The 26,890-nt window shown below is 50.3% G+C and overlaps 11 protein-coding genes across 11 annotated transcripts; 7 read left to right on the plus strand and 4 right to left on the minus strand.

Annotated features, from left to right (window-relative positions):
- Positions 1–806: 806 nt before the first annotated feature.
- On the plus strand, positions 807–1,520 carry N7515_007157 (GNAT family N-acetyltransferase; the record flags this gene model as incomplete). The annotated part of the gene is made up of 3 exons (XM_056667901.1): positions 807–1,197; positions 1,294–1,396; positions 1,460–1,520. 3 exons carry the CDS (start codon positions 807–809, stop codon positions 1,518–1,520), a joined length of 555 nt encoding a protein of 184 aa, XP_056521497.1.
- Positions 1,521–3,148: 1,628 nt separating this feature from the next.
- Positions 3,149–5,613, plus strand: cat1 (catalase catB; the record flags this gene model as incomplete). The annotated part of the gene is made up of 6 exons (XM_056667902.1): positions 3,149–3,445; positions 3,501–3,726; positions 3,778–4,193; positions 4,247–4,411; positions 4,457–4,631; positions 4,697–5,613. 6 exons carry the CDS (start codon positions 3,149–3,151, stop codon positions 5,611–5,613), a joined length of 2,196 nt encoding a protein of 731 aa, XP_056521498.1.
- Positions 5,614–5,894: 281 nt separating this feature from the next.
- Positions 5,895–9,250, minus strand: treA (alpha,alpha-trehalase treA; the record flags this gene model as incomplete). Its single annotated transcript, XM_056667903.1, has 4 exons — positions 5,895–7,091; positions 7,141–7,428; positions 7,480–9,189; positions 9,239–9,250. The coding sequence occupies 4 exons, from the start codon at positions 9,248–9,250 to the stop codon at positions 5,895–5,897; spliced, it is 3,207 nt and encodes a 1,068-aa protein (XP_056521499.1).
- Positions 9,251–10,558: 1,308 nt separating this feature from the next.
- N7515_007160 (non-structural maintenance of chromosomes element 1 family protein) lies at positions 10,559–11,664 on the minus strand (the record flags this gene model as incomplete). The annotated part of the gene is made up of 3 exons (XM_056667904.1): positions 10,559–10,810; positions 10,867–11,486; positions 11,553–11,664. 3 exons carry the CDS (start codon positions 11,662–11,664, stop codon positions 10,559–10,561), a joined length of 984 nt encoding a protein of 327 aa, XP_056521500.1.
- Positions 11,665–12,626: 962 nt separating this feature from the next.
- Positions 12,627–13,318, minus strand: N7515_007161 (zinc finger CCCH domain-containing RNA-binding protein; the record flags this gene model as incomplete). Its single annotated transcript, XM_056667905.1, has 2 exons — positions 12,627–12,955; positions 13,018–13,318. 2 exons carry the CDS (start codon positions 13,316–13,318, stop codon positions 12,627–12,629), a joined length of 630 nt encoding a protein of 209 aa, XP_056521501.1.
- Positions 13,319–13,704: 386 nt separating this feature from the next.
- N7515_007162 (NAD(P)/FAD-dependent oxidoreductase) lies at positions 13,705–15,065 on the minus strand (the record flags this gene model as incomplete). Its single annotated transcript, XM_056667906.1, has 2 exons — positions 13,705–14,554; positions 14,605–15,065. The coding sequence occupies 2 exons, from the start codon at positions 15,063–15,065 to the stop codon at positions 13,705–13,707; spliced, it is 1,311 nt and encodes a 436-aa protein (XP_056521502.1).
- An 873-nt stretch (positions 15,066–15,938) lies between these two features.
- Positions 15,939–16,863, plus strand: N7515_007163 (SDR family oxidoreductase; the record flags this gene model as incomplete). Its single annotated transcript, XM_056667907.1, has 4 exons — positions 15,939–15,978; positions 16,038–16,351; positions 16,406–16,776; positions 16,827–16,863. 4 exons carry the CDS (start codon positions 15,939–15,941, stop codon positions 16,861–16,863), a joined length of 762 nt encoding a protein of 253 aa, XP_056521503.1.
- Positions 16,864–17,703: 840 nt separating this feature from the next.
- nctB (negative cofactor 2 transcription regulator complex subunit NCB2) lies at positions 17,704–18,389 on the plus strand (the record flags this gene model as incomplete). The annotated part of the gene is made up of 4 exons (XM_056667908.1): positions 17,704–17,725; positions 17,782–17,808; positions 17,946–18,205; positions 18,270–18,389. The coding sequence occupies 4 exons, from the start codon at positions 17,704–17,706 to the stop codon at positions 18,387–18,389; spliced, it is 429 nt and encodes a 142-aa protein (XP_056521504.1).
- A 780-nt stretch (positions 18,390–19,169) lies between these two features.
- Positions 19,170–21,258, plus strand: N7515_007165 (uncharacterized protein; the record flags this gene model as incomplete). Its single annotated transcript, XM_056667909.1, has 4 exons — positions 19,170–19,199; positions 19,252–20,629; positions 20,682–21,008; positions 21,029–21,258. The coding sequence occupies 4 exons, from the start codon at positions 19,170–19,172 to the stop codon at positions 21,256–21,258; spliced, it is 1,965 nt and encodes a 654-aa protein (XP_056521505.1).
- Positions 21,259–21,889: 631 nt separating this feature from the next.
- On the plus strand, positions 21,890–23,048 carry N7515_007166 (putative C2H2 finger domain protein (Kin17); the record flags this gene model as incomplete). Its single annotated transcript, XM_056667910.1, has 4 exons — positions 21,890–22,030; positions 22,091–22,100; positions 22,154–22,333; positions 22,402–23,048. 4 exons carry the CDS (start codon positions 21,890–21,892, stop codon positions 23,046–23,048), a joined length of 978 nt encoding a protein of 325 aa, XP_056521506.1.
- A 1,522-nt stretch (positions 23,049–24,570) lies between these two features.
- Positions 24,571–26,653, plus strand: N7515_007167 (RNA-directed DNA polymerase; the record flags this gene model as incomplete). The annotated part of the gene is made up of 3 exons (XM_056667911.1): positions 24,571–25,287; positions 25,653–25,959; positions 26,004–26,653. 3 exons carry the CDS (start codon positions 24,571–24,573, stop codon positions 26,651–26,653), a joined length of 1,674 nt encoding a protein of 557 aa, XP_056521507.1.
- Between the last annotated feature and the right edge of the window lie 237 nt (positions 26,654–26,890).

The raw sequence follows: 26,890 nt of genomic DNA on the forward strand, positions 1-26,890 counted from the left end.
AGTCAATCAATCGATCAATGCAAGTTCCATTAGCCTGCAATCGGCAGCGTACATCGTTGATTGGTTTTCCGTGCCCAGATACCTTGCAGTCGGCAATGTCGCCTCACCATATCAGGGAGAAGAAACTGATCCATGAAACGATGGAAAGCAGACTGTATATAAGCCTGAATAAACAAAGCGAATGACAAACCGAGAGCCTCAGTCTGGAAGCACGAAGACATCCTTTATATGCCAACACCTTGCACTTGCGAGGCTCTTATAGAGGTTCGCGCCTTCTTGCGATTTGAATTTCGATATTTACCTATTTCGCAGTAAACGAGGCAAGAGTAAAAGGTTAGAAGCAGCGACGAGACCGATGTCGATGATTTATGTCGGATATGGACCGTCTCAATGCCCGTTACCTGCCTTTTTCTTCCTGCTTCGATACACAGTACGCATTACTCTACACGAGCCTGATTCTATGCAATTGGAACAAATTAAACCGTCGGGAGGAAGCTTGCCAAAAGTGCGTCAACGTTCCCTATTTATTATCTGTACGGAGTACCTGTAGACGTCCAAATTTTGAATATCTCGTATCTGCGCCTAAAACAGTGGACCCAACGAATACTCTTCTCCACTAAGCCATGCATATTTCTTCCGAAAGTTCGTATCGATCTGACTCAGACTGTAGCTTATGCGCGATATTTCAAACAGCTACCTACGGGAGTATATTTAGGACAGACCGCTACTCCACCCCGACCACCAAAATCTACCTCTCAACATATACAGTACCTGTTCTAATCATCTGCAAAAAGAACCAGCCCAAAATGTCTACACCACCTCTAGTTCTGCAACCCGCAACCCTCGAAGATATGCCCGCCATCACAGAACTATTCTACGCCGTCTTCACCGACCCGGGCATGAGACACCTATTCCCCGACACCCCGGGAACACACCAATGGTTCACAGCAACCAACCACACCGACATGCTCACCAAGCCGTACCAAAAGTACCTTAAAGTGATCGATCCGAGCACCGTCGACGCCCAGGGCCGGGCGCGGATAGCCGCATACGCCAAATGGGACCTGGCCATGGCGGACGAACGCGGGCCTCGGTTCCCGCCTTGGCACAGCGACATGCCGCAACACGATTGCGATACGTTCTTTGGGAAGCTGGAGAGTGAGCGTAAGCGCGTGATGGGCGATCGGAAACATTACTGTGAGTGCTTGGCTTGCATCGTGGTCCGCTAACGGCTATTTTGTTATGTGACTTGGATTTGTGTGATTGTGCTTTGTTGACACGCGGGATACTTAGACCTTGATATGCTCGGTACGCATCCCGATTACCGGTGTCGTGGGGCGGGCACTATGCTTGTGCGATGGGGATGTGAACTTGCTGATCGGGAGGGTGTTTTGGCGTATGTTGATGCTAGTAAGGCGGGTTTTCCTTTGTACGTTAAACATGGGTTTGTGGATTATAGTGATCCCCCTGAGTCCGCTGAGGTATCCTCGATGGCACGAGGGCTTGAGAATAGAGGTTAGAGAATAGAACTAGATCTAGTTTCCTCGTCTGATCTCTATCGTTGGAGGAATGGCATGTTGTCTACCAGATCGGGGTATAATTCGAATCGCCTCGACATTGCCAAGACGTATACAAGATTAGCTACAGATGGAACATCGAGCCATTGCCATATGAAAAGCTCCTATCAAACTGTTGGACCTTGGCATTACTTGATATCACAGCTCTGCTGGACTAGAAATCACAATTGACTCCAGACCTCGTGTCAACGGACATACTTCGCGCCCGCCGGCCGAGTCTTGTATCACATCACATTAAAAATAGCTTCAATGATCTTCATACGCCAATTCAAGTCGCCAAGAGGATGAAAGGACCAGTCTTCTCTGAGTCCTCTCTCATCCCAAGACTGGCTAAGTTATTTTCCCCATCGCCAAGCATCTCCACCTCGTCGCTCCCCGCAAATACCCGTGAGCCACCGAGCGAGACGGAGCAATAAGATGTTTACACAGTACAAGACTGCCATCTAATTCTGGACGTCCCGCCATGCCCTCGTACAACACATTTGCACAAGGTCTTGGCTATCACCAAGTCAACGAGCTATCACAGATGATCCCAGCCACATTGCGGCGTTCTAAAAATGGCAGAGATGTGCGTTGCAGGGATGTGGCTGCAGCCTGCAGATGGGCTTTGAAATAGGCACCGCGGCATAATTCCGGTTGCTTTTATGCGTTTACACGTTCACTTGCTCTATGCAACTACAACGTACAAAGTGTACAAAGTACCGAGAATACGTCTATCGGTCCAGTTACAGTCTGTCGCAAGAGGTACATTATCAACATGAGACAACAACACTCTTTGCCTTTTTTCTCGATGCAAGGGTGCTAGACCATCCCCTACGTCATGCAGTCTGGCAACAGTCGAAACAGACGCTAAGTAGCTGTTACAAGGATTGCTCCCGAGGTCGCCAATTACCAAGCAGCTGTGGCCTCGACCGATCTAGCCTGTTTACGCTTATTCAACGCTAAGGCATAACCTTACTAACTTCACTAACGTAAACGACTGTTAGGCTCCATCCGACTACTATTTCAAATACCTAGAGTCTGAGCTAAGATGTCTGATGTCTGTTCGCTGATGTTTCTTTTGTTTTACCAATTTCAATCTGATGCAAGGATGGCCTGATCATGGTTTGCTCGCTGTGGATCTTTCCAGCCGCATGTACACTGTGACTCTGACAGTCTTCGGAGGAAATAGATGCATATCGTTTCCTTTTCCGCCTTTTTCCTTGGCCCGTGGAGACGATATGATCAACAAGTTTAGTCGGGGACCCACTGTGCCTAACCGGGGATTCAATCTCGTCACACTGGTGCCTCTCGGCGATGGAGTTAAGAATAATTGCTGCCTTCTGGTTGGAGAATCTCCCAGCCCGTGCTCGATCGAATTGCCAATAAATAATGCATCGCAAAGCATTCATCGACCTGCTTATTGGTCCTCTCCGCATGTCGCACCGGACGGTTGTATTCCCTGTTCGGGTTCGCTTTCATGCAGGAGTATAAAGTAAACCTGGGGTCTTTTCCGTCCTGCGTTTGACCCGCTGGATCGTCAATTGAGGCTGGAATTTTCCATCGACAGTCGTAGTTGCTAAACTGTCGCGATGCATGCTCTTGCTCTCCTAACGGGCCTCGTTGGCATTGCCAATGCTGCCTGTCCTTATATGACCGGCGAAGCTGGCGGCAATCCTCACATTGAGCGCAGAGGTGATGGAGACGCTGCTGGCGATACCGAGGATTTCCTTTCCCAGTTCTACCTCAAGGACAAAGATGTTTACCTAACCTCCGATGTTGGAGGCCCAATCGAAGACCAGAACAGTCTCAGCGCAGGAGAGCGTGGACCTACTCTCCTTGAGGACTTTATCTTCCGCCAGAAGATTCAACGCTTCGATCATGAACGGGTATGTTATTTTGTTTCTTTACCGTATTTCTCCAAGCTCATGTCTATGTTCCAAGGTACCAGAACGCGCCGTTCACGCTCGAGGCGCCGGAGCCCACGGCACATTCACCTCGTATTCCGACTGGTCCAACATCACAGCCGCTTCTTTCCTTTCCGCCAAGGGCAAACAGACTCCAATGTTCACGCGGTTCTCGACCGTTGCCGGCAGTCGCGGAAGTGCCGATACCGCGCGAGATGTGCACGGCTTCGCGACTCGATTCTATACCGACGAAGGAAACTTCGGTAGGGTCATCCCGTTCCCCAACAGACAAGGGTATAGCTGATTTGATGCAGACATTGTTGGAAACAACATTCCCGTTTTCTTCATTCAGGATGCCATCCTTTTCCCAGATCTGATCCATGCTGTCAAGCCTCGCGGTGATAACGAGATCCCTCAGGCTGCTACCGCGCACGACTCGGCTTGGGACTTCTTCAGCCAGCAGCCTAGCTCCTTGCACACTCTCCTTTGGGCTATGGCTGGCCACGGTCTCCCTCGGTCGTTCCGCCATATGGATGGATTCGGTGTGCACACCTTCCGTCTGGTTACTGATGATGGAAAGACCAAGCTTGTTAAGTTCCACTGGAAGGGATTGCAGGGCAAGGCCAGCTTTGTGTGGGAGGAAGCACAGCAAGTCTCTGGCAAGAATGCCGACTTCATGCGCCAGGATCTTTTCGAGTCTATCGAAGCTGAGCGTTATCCCGAGTGGGAGGTGAGTGGAACCGGCATGTATCCGTCGCCATGCTAGTGCTAATTACTCATTAGCTCGGTGTCCAAATCATGGAGGAAGAAGACCAACTCCGGTTCGGATTCGATCTCTTCGATCCAACCAAAATCGTACCCGAGGAACTCGTGCCCGTCACCAAGCTGGGCAAGATGCAGCTGAACCGAAACCCATTGAACTACTTCGCGGAAACCGAGCAAGCCATGGTATGTCGCCCTCCATCAGAACAGAATCAACGCTAATTTTCGCAGTTCCAACCTGGCCACATCGTCCGCGGTGTCGACTTCACCGAAGACCCTCTGCTGCAGGGCCGTCTCTTCTCCTACCTCGACACCCAACTCAACCGCCACGGCGGTCCTAACTTCGAGCAGCTCCCCATCAACCGGCCGCGCACTCCAATCCACAACAACAACCGCGACGGAGCAGGTACGTCCGACAACATCCCCTTCCTCCCCCAATCCATCCCAACCTCCCTAACCTTTCACCCCCAGGCCAAATGTTCATCCCCCTAAACCCTAACGCCTACACCCCAAACACACAAAACAACGGCTCCCCAAAACAAGCCAACCAAACCGTCGGCAAAGGCTTCTTCACCGCACCAAACCGCCACACAACCGGCCCCCTGCAACGAACCCTCAGCACAAGCTTCTCAGACGTCTGGTCCCAACCCCGCCTCTTCTGGAACTCCCTCGTAGCAGCGGAGAAACAATTCGTCGTCGACGCAATGCGCTTCGAAGCCTCCAACGTGAAGAGCACCGTCGTCCGCGAAAACGTCATTATCCAACTCAACCGCATCAGCAACGAGCTCGCCACACGCGTCGCGAAGGCCATTGGCGTCCAGCCCCCGAAACCCGATGCCAGATTCTACCATTCCAATACGACTGCGCACATTGGCGCGTTTGGGCAGAAGCTGAGCAAGCTCGATGGGTTGAAGGTTGGTGTTCTTGCTTCTGTTCAGAATGAGGGGTCTGTTGCGCAGGGTGCGAAATTGCAGAAGTCTCTCGCTGATGTTGGGGTTGATGTTGTTGTTGTTGCGGAGAGGATGGAGGATGGTGTTGGTCAGACTTATTCGGCGTCTGATGCTGTGCAGTTTGATTTTGTGGTTGTTGCTGATGGGGCTCAGGGGTTGTTTGAGGCGAGGTCTTTGACTGCGAAGCCGGGTAAGGGATCTGGGGCGTCGACTTTGTATCCTGCTGGTCGGCCTTTGGAGATTTTGGTTGATGCTTTCCGGTTTGGGAAGCCTGTTGGTGCGCTTGGGAAGGGAGCTGCGGCTTTGAAGGCTGCGCTGATTGATACTGATCGGAAGGGTGTTTATACTGCGAAGACTGCTGGAGATGCCTTTGCGAAGGATGTTAAGGAGGGATTGAAGACCTTCAAGTTCTTGGATCGGTTTGCTGTTGATGAGTGAGTTGATGAGTGAGTTGATGAGTGATTGGTGATGATTATTTGTATGGATATAGCTTCTGTTGTCAATCATATAATTGAACATGTGTAGGTTTCTCTTCTGGTGATATGATCAATGTTCGCAATTGGCAGTTCATTCGTAGGGTTCTCCTAAGTTATGTTCTATGGCAAAATATACCCCCGTGATGATATAAGACGAAAACCGAAAGAAAAAGTAAAGATTATGTACAGGTACAGGTACAGGTCTCAGTAAATCCACTGACTCGAAATCAAGTTAATGAGCCTCTAGAGCTGCGGCAAGAACTGGCGACGCCGACGCATGGTGGAATCCGATGCAGCCAGATGCACGTCCATCTTTCTCTTGGCAGACTTATTGCCCGAAGATTTGTCCTTGTCTTGTCCGAGAATCGCCCACTCGGCAACAGTGGCGCCAGTTCCGTTCTTGAACTCCACATCAATAGGGTCGAGTGCTTGGTTGCCAACGATAAGCAGAGACGCATATCGTGCCGCCCGTACGGGAGACGACAAGGTCACATTTGTGGTGTTACCCTTAGGGATGGCAATCATGTCGAGGTTTGTGGTCTCAGGATCGTAAGGAATCGATTGAGTCACGTTGGTCAAGCGGTGGACGACGACGTGATCCGAGCTATTGGTGGAAAGCGCCTTGGCGGGATTCTTCAGGGTCTGGTTGTGGAAGATGATCGTGGCGTTGACAGGGGGTGCCTGGGCCCAATCGAAGTAGAAGCCCGATACCAAAGACCCGGCCTCTTCTTCCAAGGAGACTGTCAGGGAGCTGACATCGTCTGCCTTTGAGGGCTGCCATTTAGTCGAGCCTGCACCGTCCACTGCGGAAATAGGGAACTGGCCAGGCTCAAATGCACCCTCAGAGGAAACAGCCCGGCACTGTACAAGGTTCCCTGGCACGGTGTTGTTACTTCCAATCTGTCGGTTAGGGATAACAATGGAGCCCTTGACAGGGAGGTGATGGGTAGTGGCATCGTCGTCTGGGCCAGAATGGATTGTGATCGTTTTGTTGGCGAATCGCATATCCGCAGTATCCAGAGGGGCAACGCCTCTAGCGTGACTGATGGTTGTGTGCGTGTAATTTGACCACGCCGAGATGGGCCATCCACGCCAGAAGAAAGTGCGATACTTCAGGTACGGGATCTGAGGCGGCAAGTTTGGATCCACGTGGAGGATATCATCGGGGACCAGCCTCAGCCCAAGATAACCATAAATGCCAACCTGATTGGCACCGCCGTGACCAGTCAGGAAGGGATATGCCGGGTGTGTGCCACCGTTGATGGTAGCGTTGTCCACCATCTGCTCCGATAGCTGGAAGAATGGCGCGCGAGTGTAAGGCTTGTATGAGTATTGCGCATATGTGTATGCCGAGCAGCCAGAAGGCGACATCTCATTTGCGACGACCGAGAAGATAGCCCAGGTCATGGCAGGGCCATCAGCAGATTGCTTGGCTGCGTACTGGATTCTGTTAGTTTTGGCACATTTTCCAGATGGACGGAATACTCACGTAGTCCAGATCGTTCAGCGAGTTCTCGGGGGTATAGTTGGCAGTATATCCCAGGGGGAAAGTGACCATAACCACATCGGCCTGCTTGACTACGGCACTTCCGTTCATGGTGGTAAACTCAAGAGTCACATCGTTCTCGCGGAGAACCAAGACGTCATCAGCCATTTCATCCCAGGTAGAGTTCTCCTCGAGACCAAATTGCTGACGGAAAGAGTTGGCATGTCGGAGTGTCTCAGCAACGAGGGGCATCGTGAAGCCGCCCGCGTCAACGTTATTAGCATACTCATCCTACTCTATGTTAGTTTTGGGTTCTTGAAAAGGAAGAGGTTCCAGACTCACAGGATCAGTCATGTTAGTCAATGTCCAAGAAGAACCATTCCGAACCAGCAGATCGGCATAGAGAGTAGCGGCGCCATCGTAAACGGGGAAATGATCCTCCTTGAAAACCTTTGTATTACCACTTGCAACCCATTGGTTGACCAAGGAAATTCCAATATCTCCGTTCAGATGATATTGGTAATCCCAGCAAGGGCCAGTGGCTGTGCAGTTACCGAATCGGCCGCTGGTCCAAGGGTAAATTGCAGCCGAGTCACTGAAATGTGTCTTATTTTGAGATCCAGTAAAGGCAGTCTTAACGTTCTCCCGTGCTTGGGCGTGTTGGGCCACACGGTAATTGGTGAACCGCTGAGACGCTTCCGGGTGAGAGGTGACAAGACCAGGCTGCATCCACACATCGGCATCCCAGAAGACTTGGCCAGCGTAAGAATCGGATGTCAATCCACCAACTGAGATACTGTCCTTGTTGACCGGCGCTCCGCCGGCTTCTTTGATTCCATTCTTTCCAACCGTGTTCTGCAGCAAGTAGTAGGTATTGGTAACAGAGTTGATCGCAGAATCGATAATGTGATCATCTTTCGGCAAGGTTCCGTTAGGGAAGGCATAGTGATCGACCGAGTCCTCGGGCATAATGCTAGCCCACTCCATGAGATGAGTCCGAAGAGACTGGACGCGGCCGTTCTTCATAGCAGTGGAAGCAGCCTTCTTGGCCGTCTGTTTCGGATCCTCAAACGCATCGGTAGAGGCCACTCCGACATACTTCGTGATGCGAACCATCTGGCCAGGCTTGAACCTCACACTCACGGCTTGGGCAATGGACGATTCGTTGGCATGCACGTATGGCTTGTTGGAAACAAGCTTGCGCGAGGAAAGATCCACGTTTTCAGACCCAGTGATGTTCGCATAAACATAAGCCGTCACATTGGCAATCCCATCCGGTCGGACTGCGGAGAAAATGGCACCGTCATCTTGGCCAGTTTCAACGAAGTCGGTGCGCACTGCAGAAGCGCCATCGAGGACATTGACAATGCTTGCTGTGGACGTTGTGGACGGGACTATGTCCATCTCCACCACAGCTTGGTTGATGTACAGCTTGTGGGCAAACAGACGGTAGGTGATCTCGTATGATCCTTTGTTGCCCTCAGGTGTCCATTTGTAGGACCAGACCAAGACGCCTGATTTGAAGTCGTATGTAGTCCGGAAATTGGAGATAGTCTTGTTGTCCACTGTCGCATCCAGATAGGTATCGTCGCCCAGATCCAAGATTATTCCGGCCCAGTGTGGAATACCACTGATGGCGCTGTCATATCCGTACTGGGACAGCCAGGGGAAGTTGCTACCGTTCAGGTTCGGCTGTGAGTTAAAGAAGCCACTGACTGTTGCAAAGGTCTGGCGGCGAGAGTAAAGAGGCCAGCCGTTGGTGTCGTCGGGGCTGTCAATCTCGAAGAAAGGACCGACGCCGGCAACATTGATACCGATATAGCCGTTCGCAATAGAACCGCGAGATTCATAGCGACCTTGTTCCAGGGTAGTTGTGCTGAGAAGCCAATTGTCTTCGTCCCAGGTCACGTTTTCGAATGTAGTCTGGTATACATTCTTGCTAAAGTTGGCTGCAGAGCTCGGGCCAGTGTGCACTTTGAGGCTTCTGATGACACGATTGTTGGGAGTGCCACTGACAAGAGTCAGCAACGGCAAGACCGCGCATGCCAAGGACTAAGCAAAAGGGTTAGACGGAGACTGGCAGAAGGCGTGATTTACTCACTTTGAACTGCATATTGCAGTCTCACCACCCTTGTCAACCAGTTCTTATTCTGGCCTAAAGATGAATATCAAGCAAAAAGTGGATAATCCACTTGACTAGTTGTGAATGTCGGGAGAAAGTACGGAGTAAGTGATGGAGGTTCGGTGAGTCTTAAGGAGAGATGAGGAATTTAAGAGCACTTTCCCAACTCAGTTAGAAATTGAAATGCCGATCCAGGCACGTTTTTAGCAATTGAACATTCGCTTCCAGTTTAATGAGCGCATGGCAAATTGTGGGGTATCATGCAACCCCAGCTAACTGGCAGATTGCCCCTTGGTTAAAGGACTGTGTCCACGGTAAAAGGTCCCATCCGTCAGCCAAGACACTGGGCAATGGCGTACGTGGCTGGTCTGTACGATGGGTAACGGGAAAACCGGGATATGGGGCGTTTAATACGATGATATTACATTGCAGGATCGAGTGTCATTGGCTAAGAATCACTGAAAAGACCGAGTGCTTCCGTTCTCGGCTTCATCCACGGCAACAACCTGCCCGGCTTGGAACCGAAACCCACCAGATCGTCATCGAGTACGAGAGAAGCGTCTTGGCGCGGGGCGGTATTGTGGGGATCTGGAGAACGGTTGAATGGGTTCGGGGATAAATTCTCCGTTAATATACTCCATTTGAGCCACTGAGGACTGCAGTGAAGACAGTGGTTTGAGGTTCATGGCTACTCCTTATTGAGGTTGCAATGGAAAGAATCGAAGGAGTGAATAGATGTTGGATAGGTGCAGACAAAGATGTCGATGCCTCAGGTGCCGATTATACCAACATGAGAAGATGAGGATGCTTTAGATTCCACCATGGAATGGCGCTTGATTGGCCCATCGAATATTTGGCCAACGGCACTCGATCTATGTCAGATAGGCTTGAGGCTGGTCATCCTAATAATCATAAGTGGTCCGGATATGAATACACCAAAAGCCGATCAACAAGCCAACGTACAACTCTGATGGTGAGATATTTTCGAGCAATCGAGGTACCAGTCAACTTCATCAACCAGGTTTAGAATGCGTTACGCTTCTGTACATGTAGTTATACATCAAAGTAGAGCGTCGAAAGCTTAGGATAGGGTTGAGCAATGAGCCAGGACATGCCCTGAGCATTACCACAGGCACGCCAACAGCATGATTCGCTGTACATGATCCCACGAGGCATCACACATCGCCCGTCACATCGGATCCCAGCACTGCGAACGCGCATCGTAAGTTACGCTCCGCTTAACATAGTTTGCAAAAGCCTAGACACGCATTGGCCGCCACGACCAGTGGGTAACTGAACTCATTCCTCATCATCGTTTTCATCCTCGGGTTCTTCACCAGCGTCACTAGGCGTAGCATGAGCAGCCTGGCTCTGGCGTGGAGCATTTCTCGGCCTCGCATTTGCAGCGAGCGCTTTCTCGCCCACGAACATATCGCCAGGCCATTCCTTCCCGCACACAGGGCACTCCTCTGCCTGCTGCATACGGAAGAAGTTTCGCATGCAATGGTTGTGAAGTCGACCGTAGCATTCAAGGTCGCTGCAGCGTTGGCCCTAGATTATCGCGGTCAGTTCTGCTTTGTACCAACATCGCATCAATATACACTTACAACAGTGATGATATCTTTGCAAGCAGAACAAAATTTGATCCGGTTCCTGGCGGTACCATCATTGTCCTCGTTATAGGTCGAGACCAGCCAGCCCCGCAACTCCATCAGCGCGCGCGGCATGAGGCTAAGGTATCCTTTTGGGCTCTTCTGCAGCCAGCCCTCTTCCATTAAGTGAATGATCATTGTTTCTGCTTGGGTCATGCGCAATGACTGTACCGATGCAGTCTGTGTCTGTGTTTGTGTTGACCCGTCGCCAATTGATTGCCGTGCACCCGACGGGGCCTTGTGTAGTTGTACCGCTTGCATCTGTGAGAGCGCCATTCCCTCACATCGCCGTGTGTTATTTTGAATAAACATGTAGTCCAGTAGACGCTTGAGGAAGGAGATTTCGTCTGGAGAATAGGTCGTCGCAAGCTGCGTCAGGGGATCACTTGTCGTGTTGACGAGCGCATAAATTCGCGCCGGTGGTGTTGTCGAGGCATCTTGTCCGGCAGGTTGAGTAGCTTGAGGTAATGAACTTCTGATCTCTAGATCGAAAGGTGAAACGGCAGTGTTGGCCGCCGCGACGAACCTGGCGAATTCTTCTTCGGTAACCTCACCGGGATCCACTGTCCGGCCGCCTGTGCAAATCTCCAGCGTCAGTAATCATTGCCTGCTATAATTGGGCAGTAGACAGAGTCACGTACTAGATGCCGTGAATATCGCAGCCAAGATGGGCTGCGCCTCTGCAAATGTCATGGCCGAGCGTGCCATGAACGCCTGAAGAAAGGCGCGGTTGCTATCGTTGTATTCGGACATATTTGCAGAATTAGCTTCTGATCTCGAGGTAGCAGAATTTGGAGACCAGTGGGTTTGAGGTTTCTCTGTGCCACAGTCCACTGAAGAATTGGCTTTGAACGCGATCCGGCGCGTGCGCGTGGCTGTCGATGAAAAGATAAGGAACACCCGATAAGGAACTGGTTGAATTAGCTGATTTCTGAGGCACTCCAGCTCAGCCACAAGTAGTTATGAACTTACGAATGTACCTTAAAGTCTATCAACTGTGCAGGTTAGCAGTCCCTCTCTACAGACTCTACTGCTGACCCTACAATTCAGCGAATCAGCAGGAATTCTCAAAGTCCCCTAGGACTTTCTGCTTATGTTGCGGTCCACCGTGTACATTGGCTATGTACCTATGGACAAAAACACCACCAATGCTCTCCACAACTCCAGCTCGTTGACCTCATCTCTCCCAGTTGCTGGTGGTGTAGAAGGTGAAGGCACTGCTGAAGCTGACTTCATGATTCTCTTGTCGAGAAGGAGTCGTGCCAGCAAGCTCGTTTGAACGGCTTGATATAGCCGGCTAGTGCTACCAATATGTTGTGAAGACCTCCAGAACAGTCGCGAGTTTGGCTTGGAAGAGCGACAAGTTACGGGAATGTTTACAGTAGGCAGACCAGTATATAACTTAGGGCACTTAAGTAACCACTAGGTAGGCGGCATACCGGATCAAGTCTCAAGCCACTACACACAAATTTACGCAATAGATGGTAAGAAATTTTGTTCATTCAGTTAAGCTGTGAGTTAGGTATTGCTCTCGCAAGTCTGATATCATGAAATGCAAATGCCAATCAGGAAAAAGTAAGGACTGAAACCCCATACCTTACACGCGCCGCTGCGCAAAGGAAAGTGATCTCGAACCGTCGCCTGATATCGCCGAACGCCGAAGAACTGAATCAAGATAACAACAAGAATGGAAAGTCGAAAGCCGCAACACACCACTAGTATCTCCGCCGGGTGGGCTCGGGAGTCGGGCTTCGGCTCACGCTGCGCGGATCTCTACCGCGCTCCTTGAGCCACTTCTTGGTGCTGAGCCGGAGCTCACGATCAACGTCAGGCGAGGGATCCTTCCGGTGAATGAAATTGCAGAAGCCTCCTCGTACACACCCTTCACCGCTATTGAGGCGACAACAGGCTTCTCGGAAATCCGTGACAGGTGATAATTCGCAATAAATCGGCCGCGCTGCATACCAGCGGGAATTGAGCTCGTCGCATGCGGCCTGCGCATCTTCTTCGTACTTGAATCGGCCGTAGACATTACCAATAAGATCTATCGCCGCGAAACCAGATATTAGTAGGAGGTTTTGACAATGCACTGTGGACACCACTTACGGTCATTGTTATTGTCGCAAATGACTAACTCTTCGAGTTCACCGAACTTGCACAGCTCACACCAGACATCCTCGTAGAAGGCGTCGAAGTGGTTCTGCATCTGGCTGGGATTCATCTTGTTCTTGGGGTCGTAGGCCGGGTTCTGATACATGTTCGGCATGAGGATAGTCTGCGAGTAGGAAGGCTTGACATGCTTGCGGGAGCAGCGGTCGCCATGTCGGCATGCGCCGATCTTGTAGTAGAAGGAGCAATTGACCTTGTCCTGCTCGGTACCGAAGATGGATGCAAGGTAGTTGGCCATGGTTGATTGCTGTCAAGCTCCGACTTCTGGGTAAATAAGACTCGATTGGGGAGGAGATCAAGTGAGCGCGTCGCGACGGAGCAGAGACAGATGAAAGGAGGGTGAGGTTGCTTCGAAGGCTGGATGGTAGCGGATGCCCGAAGTTTCTGGAGAGCTCAAGTGGCGCGACGTGGATGACTAAAGCCGGGGAGCTGATCGGGCTATCTATAATCCGAGGCCGGGATGTGAGTCGTGACATGCGGAGGTACAATGTCAACGATGTCCAACATGCTTCTTATGTACTTGCGCTTGAGAAAATGATCTCAAGTCTCTAACCACTAATGTCTATCTAGATTCTAGATCGCATAATGTTATCGCTCAACTCAGACATTGTGCACACTCGCCACTCACAGTTTGGAGCTGGGACCTTTGTCCTGAACCGCCAACCCCCTCACATCCACTGACGGCTTTTGCTTCTTAATCATCTCAGAAACAACCTTGCCAGTTCCTAGACTCAGAGAGATCCCCCATGGGCCGTGCCCAGATGCTATGAAAACACCTCCCTTGGGATCCGCTCTCACCCCTCCCAAAGAGTGATCGTCAACTCTGCCTATTGTTGGCACACCAGTGACTCCCACTGGACGGAAGCATAGCCCTTCGCGAATAATTTCCAAGTCATCTGTGTTGACAACCTCATCCGTAGACTCAGTTGCACCCTTGGCCAGATCTCCCATCAAACGAACTGCAACGTCTTTGAGTCTTTGCATCTCCGCAGGATCAAATAGCTGCTTGGTATCCGCAGCAGAAGGTGGAAGTTTCATCGTAGTGCTGTTGAGACCAGCAATGTAGATCTCTCCACCCTCCCTAAGGAAGATCTCAGGACTAAACCCGCATGATGGAGGGTGTGTCGTGAATACAGCATGGCTGCGTCCCTGGTAGACATTTCTCTCGTGCTCCATGGTATACCGAGGGGAGCGGACGACCAGTGAATAACCAGCCAAAGGCGAAAGATCGAATGATACTCGAGAAGCAGGGAACAGGTCTCTGAGAACCTGCGGGGTCCACGATCCGACGCTCAGGACAAGGTTTGTGCATGGGATTATTGTCTCCTGCTTGGAATCCAAAGATACAATTTTGACTCCTGTAATCACGCCATTCCCTTCTTTGATGACAGCGCTGGCCTGGGCTGGTTTATGAAGCTGAACTCCACGGGAGACAGCGCCGTCCATGAGGAATTGGCTTAACCGCAAGGGATCCCTGGATGATATCAGCAAACAATACGCGAAAAGCTCAGTTGATTCACTCACGCTTGGGCCACAGTTCCCTCCTGACTGATTTCCTCCAGGATTCCCTCTTTCTGCTTCGTCAACCACTCGGGAAACGCAACCGGAACGGCGTCTTCAACTCCAGATGCAGTCTCTGCTCTACTGGTCCCCGTTCGCAACCAATCGTCACCGCGAGGACCACCTCGCTTGCGTTGAGCAACTGTATCCAAGTTGAATGCCGTCCCTTTCATGAACCCCCATTTCTTGTCTCCGCCCTGCGCTGCGGCAAGCTCATGATGCAAATCAAAAGACATAGCCCCAAGGGGAGCGAGGGACGGCTCGAACCAATCTCGGGCCAGGAAGCCGGCAGCATATCCAGAGGCTGCCGTGAAGAGCTCCGGAGATTGCTCGACGATGTGAATCTCGCCTTCGGGTTGATTGGCGGATAGGTAATATCCAATTGAGGCTCCAATGATACCTCCTCCAAGAATGACTGTCGACATGCTGGCTAGCGCGGTTGCAAAAACACTCAATGCAGTGCTTCGGAATGAAAGTTGATGGATGGTCACAATCAATTCTTGAGGGATGGGCGCCTCCAGCTTATATTCGTCGGCAATCCGTGATTTTGTTCTCCTGTTTGCACCGGCCCGGTTATGTGTTCAAGTCGTGGGTGGAATAGCGGGGATAAATTCTATGACTTGGCACTTTAAAAAATGATCTACGTTACTGGACCGAGGACCGAGTCCTTTTGCGTGCCCTACGTGTTTGTGTGGCTCAATACAAGTGCACTGTGGAATACTGTATGCGAAAAGCGGACCGCAAGAGTTGACTGAGCGGCCCATAAATTCTTATCCAAAGTGGATCGCTCGGATAGCTTCTCGGGAATCGGCTTGGAACTTCTTAGCTGATGTTCTCTTCGTTTGGTTTTGTGTGGTCCGTGGAGATCTGAATGATTCAAATAGCTTTTCTCGCTTTATAAGGTCAGGTAGTGGCCATATCCTCTGGAAGATTATTCTACAATATAAACCGCTTAACTGTTGCATCCCACTTGTTATTGAAAGGTAGCACAATATGACGTTTGCCCTGAAGGAAATTCGGCCACAACCCCACGAGATTAATCAGCCCCGCACTGAATCACAGCATTCTGTCTTCGTTGCCTATCATTGACATTTGGCGTTGAAGAAGCCTTGTACAGAAATCATATCTAAGAGTAAGTCACACTAATCTTGCTGCTCATGGTTCCCCAACCCTCGCCTCTCTTGCTTCAGTCTAGCCAGGTTGTCCGTCGATATCCTCGGCCCAACCTCGGAAAACAGCAACCATTTCAGTGATATCAGAAAGCTCATACCGCTGACAGCATCGTAGCATTCGTCAAAATGGCAGCCAAAACCTTCATTGTGACAGGAGCCTCGAGAGGTAACTGCGCTCTAGTTAACTATCTTGATACATGCCCATCCATTGACATCACCCTCTAGGTATCGGTCTTGCTGTGTCCAAGTACCTGCTCACGGCACCTCAATCTCACAATGTGATAGTGGTGGCCCGCAGCGTCGAGCCCCTCCAACGGCTTAAGGAGCAATATGGCAAGCAGGTGGAAGTCCTCAATGGCGACCTGGCAGATTTCTCCCTGGCCCAAAAGGCTGTCGACATAGCCATCAAGACCTTCGGTCAGCTCGATGGAATGGTCCTCAACCACGGCGTGCTAGGCCAAGTCGGCAAGGTCTCCGAGGCTGATCCGCAACAGTGGAAAGAAGGCTTCGATATCAATTTTATCAGCTTAGTAGCATTCGTATGTGACATACAACACGAATCAACTTTATCATTCACTACTGACAGTCTCCAGGCCAAAGCGGCTCTCCCGGCTCTCCGTGAGTCCAAGGGGAGAATCATCTTCACTTCCTCTGGGGCTGCAGTCAATGCTTACCGCGGTTGGGCTCTCTATGCTGCCACCAAGGCGGCCATGAATAACTTCGCCATGAGTCTGGGTGCTGAAGAACCTGATGTGACCTCTGTCTCAATCAGACCCGGTATGGTCGACACCGAGATGCAGCGTGCGCTTCGGGAGGACCATGCTACAGCATTGGATGCCGAGATGCACTCCAAGTTCACCGGAGTCCATAAGGATGGCAAGCTGCTCAAGCCTGAGCAGCCCGGTCATGTCATGGCCAAGCTGGTCATCGATGCACCGAAGGAACTCAGCGGTCGTTTCTACTCGTACGTGCTATCCCACCAATCTACGCGAAAATTTACTAATGATTGGCTAGATGGAACGACAAGGATCTTCAAGCTTTCCAGGAATAAGAATATATCATTGATAGCTAGCATAGGTTTGTTCATATCTGTAATCTTTATAGCAAGTCAGCAATGAGCGCTATAAGACAACGAGTGCAAAATTCAAGGTTGTGTTGATTACAAGTCAGTCGAAAGATGAAAAGCAATACATTTTGGAAGCATTAGGCGCAATGCACCTTCATGTTTAGCATGGAATGTAAGAGTATACATCATGTAATTGAAACTGAAAATAGAGCAAATTTCTGCGCGTACCTTTAGATACAGATGTAGATATTCGCTTCCTCCCAGATGTGTACCGTGTGTGCGATGCAAGTAGAAAAGAGCTCCAAGCTACGAAATTGCTTCCCTGTAAATTTCTTCAATAAAGTTAGCAACAGCTTCATAAAGTCGAAGTGAGATGCAATAGGCAGAATTGATAGAGATCAGATAGTCCGTTTGGTAGAGACAGGTAACGTCACCATAAGTTGGTATGATAGGGGCGACACGAAAGTTCATCATGATAGAAAGAAGGTAGGAAGGGGATTGCAATGAGCTTACCATTAGTGTGGCAGCCTCGAAAGGAGTCGATCACATTAGAACGACTCTTTCCAAGGCAGTTGGAGAGTGTTGAAGACTGATGAAGAAAATTCAAAGTAGAAAAGAAATTTCAGACCCATTTATGTGGTTCAGAGCGGTAAGATTTCTGCCAGCAGGAAAATGTACTTAACTCCGTCACGCGCCCGCGATGGCCTACTTTGAGCCCCACGCGAAAGAACCCAGAAATAATCTATAGTCACTCCGCTCTCTTGTCTCTCAGAGTTTGACCACGATTCGAATCTATTCATCAACCACTACATCAAGTGGTTCGCCATGTCTGACCGGGAGTTTAGCTGTAGGTGCCTTCCAGATCTAACCGCCTGCGCGCATCCTGCTGACATACGCGAATAGCAAATGATGATCTGTCGCTGCCCAAAGGTATAGTGCAATACTCTCATTTTCTTGCATTCTTTTTGGTCGCTAGAAGATCTATGGTGCTCGACGCCACTTTAACAGCTATGCACCTATAGCTCCACATGCATGCTTGCTAGTACTTTGCTAACATCTCGCGACAGCCACGGTCCAAAAGATTATTACAGAGATCTTGCCGCCTAGCTCCGGCCAAACCTTCTCAAAGGATGCGCGTGACTTGCTCATGGAATGTTGCGTCGAATTCATCACTTTGATCTCCTCCGAAGCCAATGATATCAGCGAGAAAGAGGCCAAGAAGACAATTGCTTGCGAGCACGTGGAAAAAGCATTGCGGGATCTCGGGTTTGCTGACTACATCCCCGATGTGCTTGCTGTTGCAGAAGAACACAAGCAGCAGTTGAAGGTATGTCGCATTGCTTGGAATTGTGGTCCCGTGAGGCGCATGCTAACTCCCATGTCAACTATAGTCACGAGAGAAGAAGCAGAGCAAGATGGAGCAAAGTGGTCTGACAGAAGAGGAGCTTCTGCGGCAACAGCAGGAGCTGTTCCGATCAGCCACCGACAAATACCATGCCGTTCCTGAATAGACTCGTGCTGGTCATTGAGCAAAAAAAGATGTTGGCGTTTTATGTGTTTTACTGGCTGTATGGGTCTGGAGTTTCCTCCTCTGATGATTACTGATGCTTTTTTACCTTCGCTTCGACAAGGCATTTTCAATGATATACTTAATGACGCGAGAGCGCACCATGCATTAGTGTATTGCATATGATTTGAATGTTCAACAGACATGGTCAAGGTGTTTCCAAGCAGCCTACCAACACATAACGTAGGTCACAGTAAGGTCAATAGATCGGAAACATTATCATGCTCATTAAGCAATGTTGCATTTTAGTAAAGTTCAAGCCTCAGTCTGCCTCACCAACACAAGACCTGAATCTGTGCGTTTAATACGCAATAGCATGTATAATCATGTCCAGGTCGAATTTCAATTGGTAGCATACTGAAGCTCCAAATGGCAAAGCTTGATGGACGTAGTGGTCATGTGACCCTGCTTGGATTGCTTCCTTCTACTTCTTCTTCTTCTTCTTCTTCTTCTTCTTCTTCTTCTTCTCTCTTCTCGGGCCTTTTCTCATTATCTCCTAGATAGTCATCCATTTTATCATCAGTTCACCAGTCGATTATCATCGTCGTTTTCCATCATCCTAGCCGTAGCCTTCATCAAAGCTCCACCCACTACACGTGATACGCGCGATTGTCAAACCACGCTAAGCCACATTGGGCCGATAGTGTAACCAACGGAAATTGAGCCACCGCGCAGCTCCTAGGCGCAGTCAACGCTCGCGCAACCCTCACATATACAAATCAATATGCCTCCTTTCAAGGATGAGCATGTCCTGGTATGATTAGCTCTTACTATTTGTTTGACTCAATATTAACTGTCACATCTAGCTCATTGCGCCGGGTTCGCAAATGACCTTGGCACAGCTCGGCCTGCCCGAAACGTTTACACCTGCGCGATTTCGATTCCCAACGCGCATGTTCCCTGCCGAGAAGAAGGGAGAATATGAGCCCTATCGTGTCCGCGAGAAACGCCGAGAGGTCAAGGTCAGCAATGGCACCGAGGCCCCCAAGCCAGATGTGGAGATGAAGGACGCTGAGCCCGCTGCGGTCGAGGGGGCCCCAGCCGCGGAAGGCCCCGTGAAGCCTGAGGATGGCACCCAAGAGAATGGAAATGAGGAAACGACCAAGACCATCGAAGAGGTGTATTATGAGGAAGACCCAGCATCCGACGAAGGGGCAATCTATCCGATTGAGAACGGGCGCATTGTCGACTGGCCCTGTTTCTTCGCCCTGCTCACCCACATCCACAACACATTGAGCCCGCCCTTCCACACACCAATTATGATCATTGCGGAGCCTGTCTGGTCGGCTCGCGATCGCGAAGCAATCACTCAGTTTGTCTTCGAGAAGTTCAAGGCTCCCGCGTTCAGTCTTATGGACTCCGCTCTTGCCGCTTGCTACGGCTATGGTACAGCTACAGCTACTGTTGTCGATGTTGGAAAGGGAAAGGTCGATGTGACTGCTGTGACTGATTTCACAGTTAATGAGCACGGCAGGGGTGTGGCACTGGAGGGATGTGGTGGAGATGCCATGACCGATCGTCTTGTCGAGCTGCTTGGTAGCAAGGGATTTACGCGCGAGATGTGCGAGCAGCTCAAACGAAGCAACATCGCTGAGATTCTGTCTGCTGGCACTCCGCTGCCCGGTTCCTCCGCTACTGCGCGCCAGGGAGCCAATCCTGCTGCTGCCGCGTCCACGGGAGGAGCAGATGCAAACGAGTCTGCTCCGCGAGGTCCGGGAGATGGCACTCAGACGGGGACAGAGGGCGCCAACGGTGAAGAGGATGAGGGTGTTCTCGATGTGGCTGCGATTGTCAGCGGCAACACCACGGAATACCTTGCCAACATTGAGAAGGAAAAGACAACCACCAAGAAGGGCGCTGCTGACCCCAAGGGAACCCGTCTGCCCAACTCAAAGAAGGAGAAAGCGTCATTCCAGTTTGAAGAGTATGTTCAAATGGATGGAGACAAGACAGAAGCCCAAGGTTCCCCCCAGTATATCCGTCAGAGTCGGGAAATCGAAGTCAGTGTCGAGCGTTTCCTCTTGACTTCGCCGAGCACAAATGTCGGTAACCGCTTGACCGGTGGTATTCTCGAGGACATTGCGACTCAGATCCACCATACCATCCTTGCTGTCCCAGATGCTACCAAGCGAAGTGAGCTTTGGGACTCCTTGATTATCGTTGGTTGTGGAAGCAAAGTAAAAGGTAAGTTCATCGATGAGATTCATATAATGGCTCTTCCGCTAACAGAAATCAGGCTTCACACAAGCTTTGCTCTCCGTCATCACGCAAAAGTTCATTCTTTCCCCGTCCGGCACCATCTTCATGTCTGAAATTCCGTCAAACTTCACCACCCCTGTTCCAACCGGTACCAACACACCGGCTCCTATGGGCCAACCTGGACAGATGTACCACCCCGCAGCACAAGGCGTCAACCCTCTCCTCGTGGCTGCCACACACAACAACCCTGGTATGCCCGGCGGTATGCCCGGCACGCCCTCCATGGACCCCAATATGGCCCTACACTACCGCTCAACCGGCCACTCCCAAACCCCGATCTCGGTCAAAACTCTGAAACCCCCGAGTACTTCCCCGATTTCAAAGACCAGGGCAACAGCAATGCCCCCGGTGCCAGCAGCAGCAGTGCTGCGGGTAACCCCGGTGCATCTGGCGCAGCCCAGGGTGGCCACGGAATGGAAGAGGCCATTTTCCTCGGCGCTCAAATGGCCGCCAAGGTCTTCTTTGTCCTTGATCAGGGGCTCAGTAAGGGATACATGAGCCGGGTCGAGTACAACGAGAGCGGACCGTCTGCAATTCACGAATACGTTCTGTAATACTTGCCAGAGTTGTTGGGTCAATAATCCATGCTACTTTTGTCGGGCTTTTTTTCGTCTATTGGAGTTGATCGCGAACTTTGTCTTGGCGAGGCCTGCTGGTTCTCATATGATCTATTTCTGTTTTACTTTATGCACGCTATGTATGATCCTAGAAAAGCCATCCAGGGATGCAGGCGTAGGATATGGGGAGTTTTGTCTTTGTAGTTTTTCTCAGATAGTCCAATTTATGGGTATTTGGAATTCCTGTATCTCATTACCTGTAATCACTAGGCGCCAGCCGAATGAACGACGGCTAGACGTATGGATGATGGTGCAATATGAGAGGACTTGCAAGAGGAATCCCACATTTGGCTGGACCACTGTGGTCTGTGATACTTCTCCCGTTCTCTCATTGGCCAGAAATTCTAGGTGTGGCGCGTTTTTGCCTTAGGCCACAATCTATCTCTCCACTCAACTGCGCCCCATCTTTTATCTTTCGACACGCCTCTTCTCCGATTCACTCCCCACGTTCCTACTTTACATCAAGTTCGATCTATTTGATTCAAGTCACCTAACCTTCGATCGCTCAACTAGTTCCTCGCGATCTGATTAGCCTATTGCTCCCCACTCCGAGTCCATAACCTCCAACATGCCTCGCGCCGAGGCCGGATCAACCAAAGCGATCGGCAACAGAATAAAAAGCAAAGGCCTTGGCCGATTGCGATGGTACTGTCAGCCATGCGAGAAACAATGTCGGGATGAGAACGGATTCAAATGTCACACCCAAACAGTAAGAATCTCCAAGTACCTCACGCAAGCTAGCACGTCACTAACCTCTTGACTTTCACAGGAAGCCCATGGTACGTAAGCTCTATACTCCTATGTATGCCGACCTCCAACTCACATATACCAGTCCGACAGATGATGCTCATTGGGGAAGACCCGAAGAAACACATCCGAGAATACAGTCGCGAATTCGAGCGCACGTTCATCGAGACCTTGAGAACCACACACGGAACTAAATCTATCAACGTCAATCATTTCTATAATCAAATTGTGGCCGATAAGCAGCACGTTCACATGAACAGCACAGGTACGTCGCGACGAGAGAAGATGCTTGGGAAAAAGCTGGATCTGGAATGGTACTAACGTGTGGCGCAGAATGGAAGAGTTTATCCCAGTTCGCGGCCTATCTAGGCAGGGAAGGAAAATGCCGAGTCGAGGACACCGAGAAGGGTTTATTCATTGCCTGGATTGATAACAGTCCGGACACACTTCGCCGCCGGGAAGCTATCTTGAAGAAAGAGCGCCAGGAGAAAGGAGACGAGGAACGCGAGCAGCGCATGATCCAGGACCAGATTAAGCGGGCTCAGAGTGCGGCGGCGGCCAACGCTGCAGCTGGTGCAGAAGAGGACCCCGAGGCAAAAATGTTACAGAGGAAGGAGGGAGAGAAATTGAAGCTGAATATTGGACTTGGAGCAAAGAAGCCGGATACAAAGTCCGCCTCGCCTCCTACAACAACGGAATCACCCGAGGCAAGTGCACCCACAGAAGACACTGGTGCTCCGGCTCCGTCTGCACCTCCTGCACCGGTCAAGGTTTCGATGTCGATGGGTGCGCAGAAACCGAAGAACGTGTTTGCTGCGGCTAAGAAGAACCCTCTGGCTGCGAAGAAGGCCTCTGTATTCACGCCACCCAAGAAGATGACTGAGCAGGAGAGGATTATGAAGGCTGAGATGGAGGCTATGGAGAGGAAGCGGTCGCGTCCGGACTCTGGGTTTGCAAACAAGAGAGCGAAGGTTACTTAGATGGCTCATCTTACATTATAATGTAAAATAATCGATTTCTGATGCCCGGGTGGACATGATACCCTCAAATGTGCAATTTATCTATCCTAATCAAGATTATATGTCTTTTTGGTGGATGATATAACCCGAGGGAGATAGACCTACATATGCACCAGATTTTAGGCCGCCCGACATGGCTTTCCATTTCCGCTTTAGTGCTCACCCCTAGCCGCTTTTTGCTCACTGAGTAAAACTGAGCACGTCCCTGAGTATTACATAATCATTAAACTTGCTCACTGAGCATCGCCTGATCATTACATAAGCCGGATGAACCCGCTCACTGAGCGTGACCTGAGCACTCTGATTTGCTCACTGAGGAGCCTATCCCGCTCCCTGAGCGTGACCTGAGTACTCTGACTTGCTCACTGAGCATCGCCTGATCATTACATAAGCCGGATAAAGTCGCTCACTGAGCGTCGCCTGAGCAAAGTTGGAGCAGCTAAGTCAGCAGCTCACCTCAATAAAATGCACCAAGCTAGCCCCATCCCAATGCAGTCGTTCACCCAGCACTCTTGACCGTTGTCCCCTTAACGAAAGGCTAGCGTCATCAATGTGGCGGTCGATCCTGGTTATTTCGCCTCTAGCTGGGAGGCATATGCACAGTGGGACCGCATTTGTTGGCATTACTATTCTGCGGCTATGCCACTATTCATTGGCCCGATGTAGCTTGCTCTAAGTATCTATCTATCTATCTATCTATCTATCTATCTAAGCTCTAAGATCCAAGAATATGTTACTTGCGCATCATAGCACTTTCTTGCTCATTCATTGGTTGGCTGTTCTTTCGGACCAATCATTTCGCCCGCTTTTGCTCCTCACTTGGTGCGGCCTGCTTCCTAGGCTTGGCGCCGTCTCCGCCAGTGTCTTTGATTATCAGCTATCATTCTTCTCTATTCGTAAGGTTCTCTTTTGAATAATCTTTGATTATGTCTTCGACTGTTCTCTGCTCTTTCTGTCGTCATTTCGGCGTCCCAATTCCGCCTCACCCTCTCAACCGAATCGGACCTCAATGCGATTATTGCCGGCGATTACCCCGTTCGGATCGCTTTCCTCGGTGTTACTGTTTTGCATGTCGTCGCCGGCTCCCAATACCTACTAACCGTATCGGACGGCTTTCAAGTCAGCGTAGTCGCTGTTCATTCAACTTCATCCTGTCTCCGTCAGAACCTTCGTGGAAGCCTTCTTTCCACCCAACAAAAGCAAGTCTTGATAGCGCATAGGTAGTCATGCGAATCGCCATCTTAATCCTTCTGTTTGTGAACCATCTCCTGTATGTACATCAATATCTCCTGCATTCGGTTCGTCCCAAGTATCGTGGCGTCCGCTCGAGTTAGGGCGAATGGATATCGAGTGTCCGTCTTGCAAAGCCCTCCATTGGATTTCTGAAGTGACAATACCTTCGCGTCCTGCATACCGAACCTTCTGGAGACGTTGTTATTGGGGCGCGGTTAAGCCGCATCCTTTACCTTCTCTACCTACGCAGATGGTCCATTACTTTACGTCGTCTGACGAAGATGCTCTACGGTTTCGCAGAAACATTCAAGCTCTGAATCTTGCCCGTTCCTACACTACAATTCGGTGTACCTTTGATGAGCGCCTACCATCTCATGAACGGCATTGGATATTTCAGATACGTGGTGCTTTGTACCATGTTCTAGGTCCTTTGAGTGGAGCGTCGGCTATGACTGGCCAGCTCGCCAGAGCGGCCCAGGTTTACTTCCTTGGTGACGGGCCTGAACAAGCATCTGAGCTTGCAACAAATGCAAGATTAGACTCGAATCCTCATCTGATGTCATGCCGTGATATACTGGAGAAACTTGATTTGGTTATTCGTGAAAATTTCCCATATCATCATAGGCTCTTCCTTCGAGCATATGAGTATCTCTCACAACATACCACTGTTGATGCCCTTCGCGTGAACCCTCAACTGCGTTTACTACCGAATGTGGAAGGTGGCCGGCAGTACGATTTACCAAGTGTTAATGCCGAGGTAGCTGCTCTGATCATCCCGTCCGAGTTCGGCCAGCGCGGCTACAGAGATATTCAATTATACCTTCGAGAGGCGCCTTCACTTACACGGGCCACCGATCTGATTTCAGTTGATGGTGACAACGCGGATAGTGATATGATCGAGAATCCGGCACAAGTTACGCCAGTCACCCAAGAGATTGATTCGGACGAAGATGATTGGGAAGATGACGTACTTGATCATGATATACGTTGCTTTTTCTTGAGTGCACGATGTCCGAAAGCTAACGGACCTCCTCCACGAAATGAATAGGTCAAAGCGCGTATCTAACGTGGTATCCGATTGACGCTCTACACTGGAAGACTTTTAGCCAGAAGATACTGGTTTTAGTAAGCCTCTTTTGGCTATTCTCCATCTTCGAAACTTGCTGCTGCATACGATATGGATCGAAATTTGTTTCGCCCTTTCTCATAGGAACTATCAACCAAAAATGAGGCCAAAAGTTTAGTTGTTTAGCTAGTAATTTTGTCCACAGAAATTGTCAACTCTGGAAAGTTTATTTTTGTTGAAATAAATCACCATAATTGCCCAAGCAGTGGAGACATGCGAAGATCATACCGCTCAAAATACCGAATAAAGAGAACTATACCATTGCGAAGGCCTGGAGGCCGATTTCATTCCTCGCGACACTGGGCAAGGTGCTGGAATCGGTCATCGCAGAAAGAATCTCACAGGCGGTGGAAACTTATGGCCTGCTTCCGACCAGCCACTTTGGGGCACGTAAGCAACGGTCAGCAGAGCAAGCACTCTTACTCTTGCAAGAGCAAATCTATGCGGCGTGGCGTGGCCGACGGGTCTTGAGCTTGATCAGCTTCGATGTCAAAGGAGCCTACAGTGGGGTCTGTAAGCGCGGGGTATACCGGAGGTTATGCTTCGATGGGTCGAAGCCTTCTGTTCGGAGCGAACGGCGACCATCCAAATCAATGGGCAAGCATCGGAGACCCAAAGTCTCCCACAGGCGGGGCTACCTCAGGAATCACCTCTGTCCCCGACCCTAGTCATCTTCAACGCAGATCTCGTACAGCGACAGGTTGACAGCCAGGGAGGAGCGATTGCCTTTGTGGATGACTTTACCGCCTGGATGACCGGATCGACTGCGCAGACCAACCGGCAAGGTATTGAAAAAATCGTCAATGGAGCACTCGACTGGGAAAGAAGAAGTGGAGCGACTTTTGAAGCAGAGAAAACCGCCATTATACACTTCGCCCCCAAGGCCCACAAATCGGACTCGGGGCCTTTCACCATTAAGGGAGAGGCTGTTGTACCCAGAGACTATGTCAAGATTCTTGGCGTCATAATGGATATGAAACTCAAATACAAAGAACATATCGCGAGGGCGGCGTCTAAAGGCCTAGAAGCAGCGATTGAATTGCGACGGCTTCGTGGTCTATCCCTAGCAACAGCGCGGCAGTTATTCACATCGACGGTGGCCCCGGTGGTGGACTATGCCTCTAATGTCTGGTTGCACGCTCTAATGTCTGGTTGCACGCTTTCAAGAACAAGAATATCGGGCCGATCAGCAGAGTGCAGAGGGTAGGAGCGCAAGCGATTATCGGGACATTCCTCACAGTCGCGACCAGTGTACAGTACTAGTTCCAGACCATCATTTACTTTGAATGGCTACGAACAGTAACTTGCATTTTGATGGCGTTCAAAGATACATATTACGGAATGATAGTATGTAGCGTGAGCTTAGGACAGATCTCAAACATGCCGTTCAAGGCCGCAGAAAGGGAGGTCATTGGAAGGTCGGAGGATGCTCTACTTGGGGAAT

The sequence above is a fragment of the Penicillium bovifimosum genome (genome assembly GCF_028826915.1).
Source record: "Penicillium bovifimosum strain IBT 22155 chromosome Unknown utg000005l_segment0_segment0, whole genome shotgun sequence".
Taxonomy (NCBI): Eukaryota; Fungi; Ascomycota; class Eurotiomycetes; order Eurotiales; family Aspergillaceae; genus Penicillium; species Penicillium bovifimosum.